The sequence below is a fragment of the Dendropsophus ebraccatus genome, chromosome 2 (assembly GCF_027789765.1).
Source record: "Dendropsophus ebraccatus isolate aDenEbr1 chromosome 2, aDenEbr1.pat, whole genome shotgun sequence".
NCBI classification, from domain to species: domain Eukaryota; kingdom Metazoa; phylum Chordata; class Amphibia; order Anura; family Hylidae; genus Dendropsophus; species Dendropsophus ebraccatus.
In genome coordinates this window covers 66,394,332-66,412,548 of record NC_091455.1, presented here as the reverse complement: position 1 = coordinate 66,412,548, position 18,217 = coordinate 66,394,332, and the positions used below count along the sequence as shown (strand labels likewise).

At 44.0% G+C, this 18,217-nt stretch overlaps 1 protein-coding gene across 3 annotated transcripts in view; it reads left to right on the top strand.

Annotated features, from left to right (window-relative positions):
- The window catches only part of OSBPL1A (oxysterol binding protein like 1A), a 100,296-nt gene that overhangs the window by 49,293 nt on the left and 32,786 nt on the right, over nucleotides 1-18,217 (top strand). For all 3 annotated transcript variants that reach the window (XM_069957691.1, XM_069957692.1, XM_069957693.1), the window contains 2 exons: nucleotides 13,155-13,320; nucleotides 14,581-14,737. In XM_069957691.1, coding sequence (XP_069813792.1) covers nucleotides 13,155-13,320; nucleotides 14,581-14,737 — 323 coding nt within the window. The remainder of the gene's footprint in view (nucleotides 1-13,154; nucleotides 13,321-14,580; nucleotides 14,738-18,217) is intronic.

Here is an 18,217-nt window from a genome sequence, read left to right as displayed (position 1 = left end):
GAATAAACACAATGGCCAATTACAGGGGACAGAAGGAGCCAATGGAAGTTGTGCCGTGTGACCAATAGCAGATTTGCTTACATGGAAGATTTGCTGGCAGGAAAGAACATTGTGCTGCCTTCCCATGCAGCTGCTTGGGCTCTGTGCACAGGATTGTTTTTTTTTTATTTGCTGAGATGAGAATCGGGGAATGAAATTACCAGCCAACACTCATGCATAGGATTCTATACAGGAGGGGAAAAGTGAAGGATCCTACTGAGAGGTAAAGTGCATCACGGTATCTATGGATGTAATAAGAGCTAGTGTAATGTTGTATGCAGGTACAGTGTGGCTGTATATATGTGTGTGTGTAATATATATATATATTATACATTAGATAGATAGATAGTGATTACTTGAATACTTATGATGATAATGTTCTTCTAGTGCTTTTGGGATATATAATAAAACTCAGACCAGGAAAAGCATTGTAATAAAGATACTGTTTGTTTTGATGTGCATGTAGTTTATCATCTGATGTAGAACATGATATTTTTTATAAATCGTTTACTCCTGGTAAGTGTATGCAGCCATGCTTCTAGCCCTGTGTGTGCCAGCGTAGAGGCTTTTAGGGATGATCTCCCTGGATTAGCCCGGTGAGGACACCCACGGTATGCTGTCGCACGTGCTAAATATGCACTTCTGACCTTGCCAGGCTAAGCGTTTTTCAGGAGGCACTAATGAATACAATTGTTTATAATTTATCATTACACGTATGAACACAAAAGGGTGAAAAACCCAGGGAAGATTAGGAATATGCAAGAGTTAACAGAAGCTTCCCCCAAGAAGTGTGATTTACAAGAAGGTGATCTGTCTTCTCGCTGATGCACAAACCTGTGAATATGGGTGGAGGGGCTTTTCATAGCACAGTGGGAGAAATATATAAGAGGCTTAGGTAGTTTCCACAATGAAATGCTTATGTATAGGTGTAGAGCTGAGATTGTCGTCTTCATGCAGTGGTATAGGTGAGATTGGTAGGTTTTCTTTTAGTCCTCTGGGATATAACAACCTCTGCTACATTGATGAGACTGTATCTGGTATAAAATATTCAGGCGCACAGTTTCCTATATTTAGTTATATTGCTTATAATGAACCATCACAACGTTATTAAGGACATTCTGTTTTATGCACTATAGTCAATATCCATTTAGTGTTCCACATTGTTTTCTCCCTTACATTGATATAAGACAGCAAATGTCTACTTTGTAATAATTTACATTGGCTTTACTATGGGAATTAAACAATTTCCTGTTTTATCATTAAAAAAAATATCAAGGCCCGAACCTCACCACAAATAGTGTATGAATAAAGCCTTGCCATTGTTACCCCAGTGAATGAACAAAATTTTTCATCATTCAGCACTTCATTTCCACATGTTTTCTATCTATTTGTGCAGATTACTTAGAATACTCGAGGGAAATTTGTTACTAACCACCTATTTCTTGGAACATAACATTTTCTTCGTACTTTGCTACATGGAGGCTGCTGGCACTAGGTGTTAGATTGCTTATTATGGCTCTAGCGGGTTTGTCCCATAAATATCAATACAATTCTGCTTTTATGTTAGGTTGTTTATCTGACAGTGTTGTGCGGTTTACTTGCCTCGGTATAGTGAGACATTTATTGTCAAGCAGTTTCCATTACCGGTGGGTGGAGGCCATGTGTGGGACTATTCAAGTATGCAGTAGTAATTCCTGAATGGAACCCAAGGCATTTCTTGTAGCTGGCAAATTAACGCTGGCCTTTGAGAGCCTGCCAGGGGAATACTGACTCTAATATCTTATGTCCACCTATTATGTAATGCTATATATGTACATGGGTGATGCTCATTGGTCCTTTCTTACTGGCAGAGGATGAATTAACCTTGGGGCCGCACCATCATAGGGTGGTATTACACGGAACGATTATCGTTCGAAAAATCGTTAAATCGTTCGGATTTGAACGATCAATTCATGTAATAGCAGGCAACGATTAAACGACCAACGAGAAATCATTGATCGTTTAATAGGATCCAGACCTATTTTTATCGTTTGATCGTTCGCACATCGTTCGGTGGAATAAGAATTCACAGCTGAAACGTACGCAATAGCGACGACTACACGGCCGCAAGAACGAACATAAGTAACAATCAACGTTCCGTGTAATTGGGCGAACGATTTTGGGTCGTTTGCCTTATCGGTCGTTTAAGATCGTTTATCATTAATCGTTAGTCGTCGAAAAATTGCTTGGTGTAATAGTAATAGCAATTTTTGGGCTGTAAAAAAAAAAAAAAATCCCCTACAAAAAATGCCCTAAAAATTGGCATCAGTTTGCCGTTTTCTGGTCGATTTTCTAGTTTTTTTTTTTTTTATTATTATTTAAGGTTAAGATAGTATAAGAGTTTTTTTTTAATCCTGGAGTTTTGTGATTTCTTTCATCATGTGATTCCAAGATTTGGGCAAAAATGCCAATATCCATATAGACATGGCCTTTGTCTCTTCTTTTTTTTTACATCCCCCCCCCCTCTAGAAGTCTGTGGGAGGAATAATGGCTTTATTAAAAGCCATGCAGGTATTACGTTTTATATTTCTCTGTTGATCTTCAGCCAACATCTGGCCGCACCATTTTTGAGCCCCAAAAATGCCATTGCATAAATTTTTATTTTATCACAGTTTTTTTCCAGCGATGCTGTTTCCATTAGCTCTATAAAGAATGAATGCGGCTCACTGAAGTATCACTTTATTCAGTATTCAACCTGGGGAGGCCAGCTCCCAATCTCAAGATTATAGAGGTCCCAAACCCCCCAAATTCAGACACTTATGCCTTATCTCATGGATAGGGAATACTTTTGTAGTCACTGAAATACCCCTTTAGGGTACAGTACGTTAACATTTACCGGATTCGCAGCAGATTTCATTTAAATAACTGAACACAGCATCAAATCTGCTGCGGATCCTGTAGATGTGAACGCACCCTTAACAGGACTCCCAAGCACAGTAAGCAAAAAGACCAGCAGTACATTGCCTTCTTTCCTATAACCAAACCCTGTGAACCTGAGGATTTTGGTGTGCTTGGACAAGCAACCACAACTACGTTCAGTGTGTGGTGGATCTGTTGTACAGTGGACATCAGCAGCACACGCAAGACCCCATTGACTTTTGTTGTGTTGCCAAAAACTAGTGGTGCATGCTGTGATATTTATTTTTTTCTCTATCAAATATGATGGAATCTCCAGCAGATGTTTTACATAGAGCCTTTGGCACATATGTGTTCACAGTCTTACGTGTGTAAGGGAACCAAACAGCGTTGAAGCATCAATGATGTGGGACTCCATCACTGTCTAGAGCAGAGTATTCTCCTCTCCCGGTTACTTTAACCATGCCACTTTGCCACTTGGCTGTTTATAGGGTAGTTTGTAGCGGTTGGCCTAAGAATTTTATGTCATTGTGACGGATGCTTCTTATAAAAATAGTATATCCTTTTAGTAATTTAGTTATCTTTAGGTATATATGTATAATTGTAATGGATAGAATACAATTATTAACTAAAGTGTAGCTTCAAGTTGATGATGTCAGCCAGTGATGGGGGATTGAGGGGGCAGATTGTTTAATTACATTCTGCTAATCCAGCTAGCTGAGCTCTATGGACAAGATACTTAGCATAAATCCTTCAAAGTCTGTGGATGACTAGAGATGTATCCCATCCATACTGCACCTGTATGGAAAAGCACCATACACATAAATGAATGGCACACCTGCTGGTGGGACAGTCTCTGTGAACAATAATAATTTTGCCCCAGACCCATTGATGCACTAGAGTGAAGTCTAGCTGGTCTGATCCAATGCCATAGGATGCTGGCTGTGATAGGTGTCGGAACACACAGTGCATTACAGTTTGTATATTGGACAGTGTAGTTACAGTCCAGTTGGAGTGCCTTACCACTGACTACTGATGAAAACACCTACAAAAGTCATGTGAGAGGCAATACTGGTCAATGAAGCAAATGGAGAAGGAAGCTTGGTCTGATGAACCTTGTATTTGTATGTCTGGGGCAAAAAGGGCACCAGGATGCATTATAGTGCATTATAGGAAGAGGGCTTACTGGTGGAGACAGTGTGATGATCTGGGCAATGTTCTGCTGGGAAACTGTAGGCATTCATGTGGATATTCCTTTAAAACTCAGCAGCTATCTTAGAGGGGATCTGTCAGATTTCTATGAGGTATTGAGTGGCAGACCCCAGCAGTTAGGTCATAGCAAGATAGAAAACCATTGTGTAATATGAAGAATGTCTCTCAAAGTTATAAGAACACTCTTCTTGTAAGCTTTAATAGTCAGAGAGGCGGTGCAGAGCGGTAGCAGCAGCACACCCACTCCCGCCTTACTCTGCAGGATTGACCAGCATAGAACCCTATACATCAATCAGGGAAAGCAGGGCAGGGATGAGGTGCGCTGCTGCGCGCCTCTGACTGTTTAGCCATGCAAGAAAAGCGTTCTTATAACTTTAAGGCTTCGTCAATGGCCAAATGTAAATATATCTATATATATATATATATATATCTATATCTATATATATATATCTATATATATATATATATATATATATATATATATATATATATATATATATATATATAGAGGTGGCTGAGGGAAACAACGTCCACTCACCTCCCCGGTTCCAGCGGCGGGTCCGAGGCGTGACTACTCAAGTCCGCTCAGCCAGTCAGTGACGGAGGCGGAATCCGTTTCAAGTCCGCTGAGATCCCGCCTCTGTCACTGACTGGACCTGAGACGTATCGTAGCTCCGCGATGCGGGACCCGCCGCTGGAATCGGGGAGGTGAGTGGACATTGTTTCCCTCAGCCACCTCTTCCCCGGTCCCAGGAAAAAAAATGCCCCCCCCCCCCCCCCCCCCCGCCGGAGTACCCCTTTAAAGGGGTTGTCCGGCGATAAAAAATTATTCACAGAATAACACACATTACAAAGTTATACAACTTTGTAATGTATGTTATGTCTGTGAATGGCCCCCTTCCCCGTGTCCCACCACCCCCACCCGTGTACCCGGAAGTGTGGTGCGCTATACATTACCTGTCACGTGCCGACCACGGTCTCCGATCCTCAGCAGTGACGTCTTCTTCGGGAGGCCGGCGGATCTTCCCGAGTGCCAGCCGCCCTCTGCAGCGTCATCCGAAGCTCAGCCGCGATTGGCTGAGCATAACTGTGCTCAGCCAATCGCGGCTGATGACGCGGCCACGTCATCAGCTGCTCAGCCGCGATTGGCTGAGCACAGTTATGCTCAGCCAATCGCGGCTGAGCTTCGGATGACGCTGCAGAGGGTGGCCGGCACTCGGGAAGATCCGCCGGCCTCCCGAAGAAGACGTCCCTGCTGAGGATCGGAGACCGTGGACGACACGAGATGCGGTGAGTATAATGCACCACACTTCCGGGTCTAGCGTGGGTGGGGGGAAACACGGGGAAGGGGGCCATTCACAGACATAACATACATTACAAAGTTGTATAACTTTGTAATGTGTGTTATTCTGTGAATAATTTTTTATCGCCGGACAACCCCTTTAATGGTATGGTTAGAGAGTATACCATAGTAAACATAATCAAACATAAACATAATTCTCAGAGTCTTCCTTCATTCATTTATTTATTTATTTTAATTTCTCAGTGTATATTGTGGTACCAATAAAATATAAATGAAATAACATTTGTGCTGTCAAAAAAAAGTCATGACTTTTGGAAGATAAGGATAAAAAAAACGAAATGAACAAAAAGCGACTGCACCACAACATAAAATTCAATTTTAGGATGCCTCCACTCCTCTTTTCAACAAATGGATTTTCTAACCTAGTCCTCTTATCTTAGGGATTGTGTAGGACAGCGATATACAATGTGTGGCATCAATAGACCTGGGGGTGGGGTAGGGGGGTGTTCCTTAATAGAGATTAACTATATGTTGTCAACGCTCATGCATTTGCCGAAAAACACTTCCACTATCTATACTCTATAGTTATGCTGTGTTTTGCAGTCGGAGCATTGCAGAGCTGATGTGCGGTTGTCTCATCAGGCCTCATACACGATGAATGGCAATCTGTTTCCTTTTTGTAACATATTGTATGTATTATATATTGTGATGTACATTGTACGTCGTCTTACTGGACTTCTGCATTTGCCTTTTTGAAAAGGTGTCTTTCCTTTCCATATGTCTTCTTAGGGACTGTAGATTTGCAGGGGGCAGGTTCCAACCTTTGTCACCCCTCTTCTCTACCCCCAGTGTCAAGCCTTGAGCAAACACACCACCCCAAAAAGCTGCTTATAGAGACCTTTATAGCAGGGTGAACCCTGGGTGTATGCAGGTCTCAGAGACTGCTGTGCTATGTCACTTGTGTCATTTTACTGTGTAGAGTGGAATATTGGTGTCTGCCACTGAACTTGTTCTGTATAAACCCCCCAGTGTTTCTAGGAGATTACATAATGGATAAATATACAGAAATTATATAGATGACTTCTTTTCCTTATATTCTCCTTCCCACTAGGCTCATTGGTCTAACGTCATAGCACCAGAGTTGCTCCGCAGTTTGAAGCCACCGTTCTGCACCAGTAGTAAAGCCATGTTCTTAGCTCAGGGCAGAATTGCAAGTTCAGCATAGCTGAGCAAGCTCTTGCTATAGATATGTGCACACAGTTATTTTTAATGTATGTTGAGAATGTGAAAATACTTACGGAAAATGTGCATATGTACAACCAGTGCAAAACCCACGTCTCTGCACTCCACATACAGTGCTAGCTGATGGAATATCCGATAGAGCCAGAACATGCCATTAGATCGTCAGCTTCTGGTTAATAGTATTAATCCAGTCCATATGGATCTAGTTGTCTGCCGCTTGGATTAAAAAGTAGATGGAGTGTGAGATTGTGAGGACTGGGCTAGTTCAATGAGAAAGGAAACAGATTGCAAAAATAATATCAAGCCATTGGCAGGAGTTGTGTGACAGCCGGCTGCCCATCCGCAGTAGTGACAACCTGCCTTTCCTATTGTTTCTGATAGGAATAAATTTAGCAGATTCAGCTAGAAAGGTCCATATCCACATGCTGTAGCTGCATTACACTGCGCTTACATATAGCTGGCGTCACAGTGCACCATTACCTCCTACCATCTCGCTGTGCAGGCATCAATATGTACAAGGTCAGTCACTAAATGCACAAACTCAGGAGTTGCTCCCTTTTAGTATGTGCCCTTGTATCCATATTTAAGCTGACTAGCATAATTTGGAGAACAGATATGTGGTATAGGCCTTGAGTGGAGAATTAACCATTTAGAGCTGTGCTGTGAATGTACTTTGCAGACAGCCTGAATATTGATGCCTTCCCGGCGTAAAGCAGAAATGTGTCGCATGGATAGACATCTAATATTTTCTTTGCATTGGTCTAGTTGTACAGCATCTGCATCTATGTGACGGTTTTCTTAAAGTGACTGTACCACCAGGCCCAGGCTGAAGCACTGGAGGCGGGCCGACCCACCCTTAGTGGGAGGAAACCTTAGCCCCCCTATGATAGGCTTCCATTGATTCTAATGGAGTCACGTCATGGAGGGGCTGGGGTTTCTTCCCACTAAGGGTGGGTCGGCCCGCCTCCAGTGCTTTTGCCTGGGCCTGGTGGTACAGGCACTTTAAGACGGTTAGTAATAGGTGCTGTTTGGAGTGAGCTGATGTGATTCATAGGTGGAGGTCAGGCAGTGGTGCTCACTTGCTCTTAAACATCGGCCATGTAAATAGGGCCTTTACAAAGAAAGGATATTTGCAGTATAGTCTACTACAGGTCTGTGGATCCTTTGGCTATGTTCAACTGCACAGCCTGATGTAAGGCTTTATTTTTTTTTTAATCAGATCTTTTTTTATTGGAAAAAAAGTTTTTTTTTTACGAATAAGTGTCAGTTTTTCACCCCCACCCCAACACCGTATCCCTCTCCCTGAGGGTTCATCATCCTCACTTATTAGTCCCAAAACACATTTCAACGGTTCCGAGGGTATCGCCACCCTGAACACTCGCCTTATTAGAGCCACAACCTTCCGCCAGTAACCTTCCAATTCCACATAAGATGGGCTATATGGGCATCTCCCATACCACACCGGGGGCAATTTGAATCAGCACGAACTTCTATTTTAAAAAGAAACACATGGATTCTGTATACTCTATGGATAAGGAACAACTGGGAGAGTCTGTGCGCCTCAGAAATCGCCAATTTAGGCGTCATAGCTAAAACAGTGGACCATTGGTCGTCAGTTATGGGACCCACATCCATCTCCCACTGCTCCTTTATCATTAGAGGTCTGGTGGATATATATGAATCCAAGAGCTTTCTATATATAAGGGAAATCAAGCCTTTAGAGTCTGAGACAGTCAGCACCGTGTCTAAAAAAAAATTATGATGTAAGGCTTTATAGAAGCATTTAAGTACAACTTAAAGCGACTCTGTACCCACAATCTGACCCCCCCCCCCCCCCCCCCCAAACCACTTGTAACTTCGGATAGCTGCTTTTAATCCAAGATCTGTCCTGCGGTCTGTTCGGCAGGTGATGCAGTTATTGTCCTAAAAAAATATATTTTTAAACTTGAAGCCTGTTACCAAACGCGAGTATCTGTGCCCCAACTTTGCACCACCCCTCCGTCTCTCCGTCCCTCCTCCCCACCCTCTTCATCATTAGGAATGCCACTGAAACATTTTTTCCATGCTGAATATTGCACAGATCCTTAAAGAGGTTGTCCAACATTTTTTTCTTATTGGAAATGTGAATAATATGTAATCTGTCCCTTTCCCTGAGTGGTTTCCTCTAATCTTTTTTCTCCTCCGTGTCCCTGGGCCTCCTCTGTTTCTGCTTTTTGGATTTGTGTTTGTTTACATAAAGAACTTCCAAGTCACAGGGGTCAGCAGTGACATCACAGCTCTGCAAGCCTCTAGCTCCGCCCACTCCTCTCTGAATCTAGCTCCACCCACTCTACCTATAGGCAGGAAATGTCTGTATTACTACAAGTATCTTTTGAGCAGCATGGTGGCTCAGTGTCTGCCAATTTAGTTATTTTATCAAATAAAATAGTTTTTACTCTTTTATCTGTTATATGACTACAAACCCCAGCCCACATGTACATGATAGGAGTTGTAGTCCTGGATTACATATACACTACAGTAGCCATCCTACTGGTGGGCGGGGTCTCAAAGAGGCAGGATTCTGTTACCTCAGCAAGACATAGATATAATGGTGACTGCCATGAAGTCTCCTCTCTCCTCTCCCTATTACACACATAGCAGCAGCACTGCCCTAACACTGTACATCTTTACATTACAATAGTAACCATATTGGGGAAGGTTTAGCAAAGCTTGTGCAGGGGAGCAGTTACCCATAGCGACCAATCAGATTGCTTCTTTCATTTTTAAAAAGGCCTTGGAAAATTAAACCTAGAATCTGACTGGTTGCTATGGGCAACTGCTTCCCTGTTCCTCTGCACAAGTTTTGATAAATCACCCCCTCGTAGTTCCTTTATTTACTGTTTATAGCTCCAACCTATGCTGCAGTGCTGTACAGTGATTGTAGTCTGTCATGTTGTCCTCACTGCTGCAGTGTCTTCTGGCCTCAGATGTCAGTTAGATGTTAGGGGTGTGGCTAAAGAATATATGCATAACCCCGCCCACCTGATGACTCACTGATCCCTCACTGGCAGGAACAGGAAACAGAAGGGAACAGAATTTCACAGGAGGGAAAGAAAACACAGGCAGAGTGGTCATGTGACTGAGCCTGATAACACAGTAAGCGCTCTAAATAAAAAATAGAAGGGTATGTAGAATATGCAACACCCACAGAGGTCAATGCAATGCTATTTTATTGAAAAATCCCGGACAACCCCTTTAATGATCCAGCCCATGTTCCGGGCTGCCACAGGTGGGGAATAGGAGGCAATCTGCCTAAAGCATTCCTAATGATGAGGAGGGTGGGGAGGAGGGACAGAGAGGTTGTGCAAAGTTAGGGCACAGATACTCCCGTTTGGCACGGGGCTTCAAGTTTAAAAGCATTTTTTTAGGACGACAACTGCATCACCTGCCGAACGGACCACAGGACAGATCTTGGATTAAAAGCAGCTATCTGAAAGGTACAAGGGGTTGGGGGGGGGGGAGGGGAGGGGTCAGATTGTGGGTACAGAGTCGTTTTAAGGTGACTCTTATTTGCTGCAGTCCGCATTCTATTCCAAAGGCTCTATTACCTGGACTGATCAGAAGGAGCAAGAGAGCGCCAAACTGTAAGATCAGCGCTCACTTGCTCCTTGTTCTCCACTCACAGCTGATACTATTACACATGCTAACAGTGATCAGGTAAGAGCGGGGGCAGCTGCGGGAGGGGCTGCCCAGACGATCTTTAGATAATTCAGGGAGCCCATAGGAGATAGTGGCGGTCCGTCTAGACTCTCGTTATTGTTGTCATTTTTTTTGAACATGTTGAAAAACATAGATTGGCTGACATCATGCAAGTCAGCTGATTGTTGCCTTTTAACACTAGCTATTACACCAAGCCATTATCGGCCATATAATCGCTTGGTGTCATATGGCCTTTAGATAACTGTTTGGGCAAAAATGAGATACATGGTACCTTTCATTTGTCTGTCTGTGCTTCCATAATGTACACAATGCTTTTATTCTCCTGGGCAAAGTGTCAGAGCGTCTTTCCCAAACCTTTGAAAGCTGCAAGCTGAAGAGTTGTCTTGCTTCCTTTCCTATACCTGACCCTGCTTGGGACCAGCAGATTGGCCTTACACCAGTAATAGGGATGGGGCAGGGGTGACTTTTTAATAAGGTAACTTTCAGGGGCTTGGAAAAACCTCTTTGACATTGGAGAGTTGGAGAATAAAAGAATTTTCTGCGTCCTGGAAGCACAGATAGATATATGAAAAGTATCATATGACTTGACCTATCAGTTGGTAATATGAATTGCAGCTCACAGATTCACTTAAAGGGCATCTGTTGCTCATTTACTAGCAGAGATTAATGCTAAGTTTACACGGAGCGATAATTGGCCCGATCGTACGATCCGATTGCCACCCCCGCCGCTTTGATCGGAGGCGGGGGCAGGGCCGATTCTAGCTTTTGTGCTGCCTGAGGCGAAAATTTAAATGGCGCCCCCCCCCCCCCCAATCCTAGAATCAATTGTTTATCAACTATTCCCATGTGAATACCGCAGCTATCAGTAAACTTACTATTTTTTCAATGTGTATTATGATGTTATGCTGGACCTCATAACACACCTCAGCTGCTGCAGAACCTCATAAGACTCTTACTTTATACCAGGCATAATATTTAAGCTGAAATTGTTGTACTACAAGTTCCAGCACAGAGAGGCTGAGGGCTGAATCCAGACAAGCTGTGCGCTTCACTACTAACTAGTCTGCACAGCATGGCAGCTTGCCACTCCACACTATTTAACAGTATAGTGTGGTATAGGGCAGTGTAGTGTACAGAGTATATATTGCAGCACATGTGGATGCATATTGTAGTATATTAGTGGAGGGGGTGGTAAATAGTAACACGTGTGGATATATATGTACACTGGGGGCGATAGATAGATAGATAGATAGGAGATAGATAGATAGATAGATAGATAAAATAAAAGAGGTGATAGAGATATTAATACAGACAGACAGTGAGCACAAGTTTTCTTACTCAAAAGCCAGGGGTAGACATGGAGGGAGACAGAAGGTCCTGGAGGCTGCCCAGGGAGGTTGAAGAGGTAGGAGGAGGCACACAGGCCGTGCACAGGTCACAGGTCCTCCACCACAGGGAAGCACCTCTTGTGAAGATTAACCCTAAAGCTGCCTCACACATACAGACTTCCCAGCACAAAGTTTAGCAGCAGCAGGGTAACCTCATCTCCTTCTCCTCCACCTACACTGGGACACGGGCCTGACAGTGACAGGAGGAGAAAGCACCCCCCTCCCCCTACTCACACAACGGGACTCCTCTTTCCACTGCTCTCTTCCCCCTATACTGTAAGCCGGCACAGGGCTAAGGCCCCTCTCCCAGGCCAAGTGACAACAGAGCCATACAGCAGACAGGTAAAGATCAGACTGGGGTTTTTATCTTGGCTGGGGGAGGGGTCTCGAGCCTGTGAGTGCCTGCTTACAGTACAGGGCAAGTCCGACTCTGTATGGGGCCGGACAGGGACTGAGCAATGTTAGGGGGCCGGGGCTGCTGTCATTTCAGTGAAGTAAAATCCATTCCTGGCTTTGGCTTCCAAAATCTGTCAGATAAATCTTTCTGTGTAAACGCAGTATCATGTATCAATGCAATGTCGGGACAGCTGCAAGTGTTTAAATCTTTGCAGGAATGTACTGATAAACCCGTGTGGCTGGATTAGTACATTCCCTCAAAGATTTAAACACTTACAGCTCTCCCGGCAACATATTGATACACGATGGCGGGGGAGCTGTGAGTTCACCTCACATCTTCATGCTTTGTAACCTGCATGGGAATAAGCCTCTAGACTGTAGTGGACACTGATGGAAGTTGTATTGGCACTGGTTGCTTAATGGAAGATTTCTCAGTCTAGTACAAAGTAATCCATGTCACATCAGAGTCTGTTGTAAGATGTGGTATTTACATGCACAAGTGATCATAGTAGTCATTGGAGAAAATGATGGTTTTGATGGTGATTTGCATGTAGATTCACATAATCCATCTGAAAAGGGGGTAAATAGGCTGTGGGCATACACTGTTGATGTAGTGACAACTCTGACAGTTTGCCATGTGCTCTATGTGCTGCAAAGAGCTAAGAATATACACCTGCATCTAGAGTCTATTGGAGCTTGGCATGGTTTTTCTCAACTTAATTGAGTCGTAATTTGGCAAAGCATGTCTCTGTATGAATTTGGAAGCCTTCAGTTTCTAACATACTGCAAGTTTCCTTTTACCGAACCACTGCCAGACCCAATAAAGGAGCAGGATAGTACTAGTCAGTCTGCATTCTCTCATGTATCCTATTGCCTTTCTTCACTTTTTTTTTCCCCTTTCCTTTCTTTTTCTCCGTTTGTCACCTTCATTTACCTTGCAGGTAATAAACTAACTCAGGAATGTTCTTACTCCAAAATAGGTGAGAAATCTGAAACTAGAACACGAGCAAGAGAAAAGTAAGATCTTATCGGAGGCGTTACAGACATTGGCTACTGAGCACCACGAATTAGAGCAGTCTCTTGTTAAAGGAACACCTCCGCACCACAGCATTCTCAGCGAGGATGAATTCTATGACGCCGTCTCAGGTATTCTTTACAGTCTTGACTTGTTACATATACATATGTATTTCCTGCAGATACCCTGCACTGGCCTTAGCACTGATCTCAGGCTTGTACAGTTTGGTTCCATTTTCAGATCAAGTTTACTATAACAACACAATGATGGAAATGTCAATAGCATCACCGAAAAAAACTGCTTACGAAAGCGTACTGTTTTCCCATTATGGAAAATGACCTCTTTGGATACGCAATTCCCTGGAAATATAGACAGTGATTGTATTACTATTCTGTGCATTTATAATAATTATGAATATAATTCTATATGTCAGTATGTTAGCATTTCATTTTTGGCTCTTTCTGAAGATTCTCTATCCTTGTGTGTAAATGAAATCTACTTTTTTACCATGTTATATTTTGGTAGCTATTTATATAGGTCACAAATTTGTCTGACTACCGTACTGTAGTAGCCAAGTCATTATTCCTAAGATTACACATCTGCACTTCAAGGGAAAGGTCTGCTACAGCTGAAGGGTGTTGTGCTGTTTTGCAGAAACACTTAGCAGTGGGTACAATAGAAGGAAGACTTCTTTTAAAGTACCAGTGACCTCTATAATCCAAACATGAGAATGTGAGGTGTAGACGGAACAATACACTTGTATCATGAAATTTTTCTTAAAAATATGTTTTGTAGTTAGCAGTTGGCATGTTAGCCATTGGTTAACTAAGCCTTATGGGGTTCAGCAGTGTCTGGCTTCATTGCTGTACACAAGGTCTCTTTACTAACCTTAGAAACTGGATACATAAACATGTAAAGAATGTATGATAAAATCCCACACTAGATTGGCCTAAAATTCCCATGGCCTTCCTTGATCCCACGTTAGTTGTATTCATATACAGTACAGAACCGTCCAAGCACAGCATTTAGTTTCACAGTGAGAGGTCCCCCACAGGTTATTACCAGAGATGACCTAAGGAGGACTGTCGGAGAAGTCATGACCTTGAGAACCTAGATACATGTATTTCAGAAGGATGCAGAATATCCCAGCCTACGGCTACACTTGCTATCTTTTACTGAGGGATGCCACCAGACTGCATTGTTTATTACGCCTTGTTTGCTGCTTTGTCTCTGTATAAAACATGTTGTGTGATGCATCTGTTACTGGATGAAGCCTGTCAGGAAGACAAAGTAACCTCCTCAGGTTTCAGTGCTGGGTGAATGTGAGAAGTTGTTGCAGCGAGGCCCGGAGCTTGCCGCATAGTTCATTAACACCGCCGTCCTTCCCGTAGATTCAGACTCTGATCATTCCTTGAGTGGATTTGAGACCGTTGGAAATTCTTCAGCAGAAGAGAGTTTGGAACTTGACTTCCAGAAACAAGGCAATATGTCAGATGACAAGAAGCCCGGAGGAGGGGAGGCCATGGCTAATGGCATCAAAATACACAGGTACAGTATCCTGTCTAGCTCTAACCTTCTATGGGAGTTTTTTATGCATTTTGTGTAATTTTATAATGTGTCAGATGAAGACTTCCTGATGTATAAAACCTGTATTGGAATAGGAGTATTTGATCTGGCTTGTATTTGATCTCTGTTGGAAAGCTGCCTGAGGATTGTGAGCTGGAAGAGTTAATCCAGTTCAGCCAAGAAACCGTTCTCCGAGGACACCGCTAAACTGCTAATGGGGCAAAAGAGAAGGTTTATTCATGAAAAGCTATTCAGAAAGACTATAATGACCCTCTAGGAATACAGTGTATGGCTGCAGTTTACACTCCAGCGAGAACCAGCTTGTAAATGTCTCAGCTTGTCATTCACTTTTCAGTTTGTTTGACCTAATATATTCTCCCCCTAGAGTAAGGGTTACAAGGAAAAATGCATATGCAAGGGAAAAAAAAATCTATGTATTATAGGAAGCTGTTCGTGACTATGAGGTCTCCAACCTCTGGGACCCCCACCAGTCCCTAGAGGGAAGGGATACGCATATCCTTTACACATTTTCTGCTAATGTAACTTGGCACTGGGCAGAAACATCTACTCTGTCCTATTTATTTGAATGGGGCTGTGTTGTATTTTTGGCCAAAAGGGGTTGTAGCCACTTCATTCTAAGGATTTTGGGGGTCGCAGCCGTCCACCTCTTGATGACATGTCCTAGCCATCTGTGTGGTGGAAAAATACCTATTAAGCCACTTGGCGTATCTTCAGTTTAGAAACTTGGTACAATACAAGATACAATACAAAGCCCCTTTTGCATGCAGCTGCTGCTAAAAATCTGCAGATACGATGGTATGATTGTATTTTGCTGTGGATCGGTCCAGGAATTTACCCACTATAGCGACACTAAAGGATTTACAGGATGATTTTGTTGCACATTTGTCTTGTGCCGCAGAGGAAAACCTCTATTGTATGTGTCTCTCTTGACTCCTGAAAAGAATTAGTACTTGTAAATGCACCCCTAAATACAATGGAAGCTCCCTGAGAAGTGTAAAGAAATGTTTACTATGAAGTGGTAACCTTAGCAGTGACCCAGTCATGTCAGTGTAAGGCCATCCTCTGAGAAGTGCTAGTGCAGGCTGTCTCCACTGTATATGGATCTAGCCACACACATAACATTTTGTCAGCTAATCCGGATTTCATCTATCAGTAAGTAAATTAGGATTATTATTGCTCCTTTATCAGAGATGTCATGATCTGGGGAGTAAAGGGCTAAGATGTGCTCTTCTCCCAGATCTATCTAATTATTAGTGGGCATGTGAATGCCTAAACTTTTAATTTGTCTCATATCAATTTATTATTTTTTTTGTAACTTGGACACTTTAAGCAATTCCGGTAGTGGCTGGAAGATGCTTATTTCACCCCTCTCTCCCTTCACCCATTAAAATATAGGACTATTTATAAAATAGGGTTCTAAACCTCTGCCTATTTGTGCGGGAGTTTAGGAAAGCTTGTTGGGTATCTGATTGGTAAACAAGTCCCTGGCAGGCTGTATCTGCAACACTGTAGCTTCTTTGTAATGCTGGGAGGGTTATTCTGAGGTCAAGTTGCTAATTAACTCACTGTGATTAACCCTCCCAGCATTACAAAGAAGCTACAATGTTTCATATGAACCCAGTCAGGGACTTGTTTACATCAGCTGTCTCAGAAGGGATGGGGGAGGAGGGGGAGATGGAGAGAAAAGCTCACACACAGTTTTTTTGTGTCTTTAGCAGGACTCAGAACTGGGGGAAGGCGACTGAATAGATGTATGGAATGAATTGTTAGCCTCATCATGGGCAGCAACATATCAAAAGTTATTTTGAAATGGAATACCCCTCTAAATAGAAAATATGTATTGGAAAGATTTGCACCTCTTCTGTGCTTTAGACCCTCACCTGCATTTGGCTCACTAACACTGATGTAAAATACTGCAATATGATAGATACCTGGAGACAGGCGAGACCCTTAAGTCTATGAGACCAGGGTTTGTTGACTTTTTTACAGAGGGTTTTGACATATCCCACTTACTGCAAAAACCCTTTTAGGCTGCTCGTATACAGTGCAGTACTGCTTAAAAAATGCATGGAGTTTTCAGTTACACAGTACAGCAAAAAGCTTGTTTAATGCATGCTACACCTATTGACCGAACACAATTCACCCGAAACGTTACAAAACTGAGAGGGAGTAGAAAAAGCATCTGTTCTTTGGAAACTGCACTGTGTAAGAGCACCCTCAGGTGATTTTTGTTTAGTCATTAGCTACACTTAGTTCCCCTTTAATACAATTAGCAGGTTAGACAAATCTAACCCACTAATAGCCCCCTATAGCGCCGGGCACACTGAGGAGGAAGGTATGTGTGTTGCCTTCCTCCTTGGCGCCGGTCGCGCACTGTTAGGTTACAAACCCACTTGCCGGATCTGCAGCGAGTCTCCTTGCTGCGTTTTTGCAGCGAGACTCGCTGCAGATCCTGGCCCTATACTTTCAATAGCAGAGAAACTCGCAGCAGGGATGTACATCCCTGCTGCGATTTTGTCTGCAGCCCGCCCCATTAACCCCCCGGCCGCCGGACATTATACATTACCGGGTCCCCGTTCCTGCTTGCTTCGGGGCTCCCGGTGTCTTCACGGCCCGCCCGGCCAATCAGTGCGCTGCGGCGGGGCAGGGGGCTGCGGGCGATCATGCAGCCGGGGGCTGCGGAGCTGCGGGCGATCGTGCGGCCGGGGGCTGGGGGGCTGCAGGCAATCGTGCGTCCGGGGGCGATCGTGCAGCCGGGGGCTGCGGGGCGATGGGGGCTGCAGGGGGGCGGGCAGGATATACATTACCAGGTCCCCGCTCCTGCTTGCTTCGGCGGCTCCCGGCACGTTCCGCCCGGCCAATCAGTGCGCTGCCCCGCCGCAGCGCACTGATTGGCCGGGCGGGCCGTGAAGACACCGGGAGCCCCGAAGCAAGCAGGAACGGGGACCCGGTAATGTATAATGTCCGGCGGCCGGGGGGTTAATGGGGCGGGCTGCAGACAAAATCGCAGCAGGGATGTACATCCCTGCTGCGAGTTTCTCTGCTATTGAAAGTATAGGGCCAGGATCTGCAGCGAGTCTCGCTGCAAAAACGCAGCAAGGAGACTCGCTGCAGATCCGGCAAGTGGGTTTGTAACCTTAGTCGGATAAACTCTGCTCCGGAGCACCCTTAGGAGCACTGCTGCCTCATCCGGCCTATCCCCTGAATTGACTATTATTAGAAGGGGCGGGCCCGATGATGCAGCAGTGCTCCTAAGGGTGCTCCGTAGTGGAGTTTACCCCGACTAACAGTGTGGGACCAGCGCCAAGGAGGAAGGTAACACACATAACCTTCCTCCTCAGCATTCCTGGTGCTATAGGGGGCTATCAACAGATTAGATTAATCTAAACGGCTGATAGTTCCCCTTTAAATTAATTGTCAGCCGTACTGTGAAAGGCTATG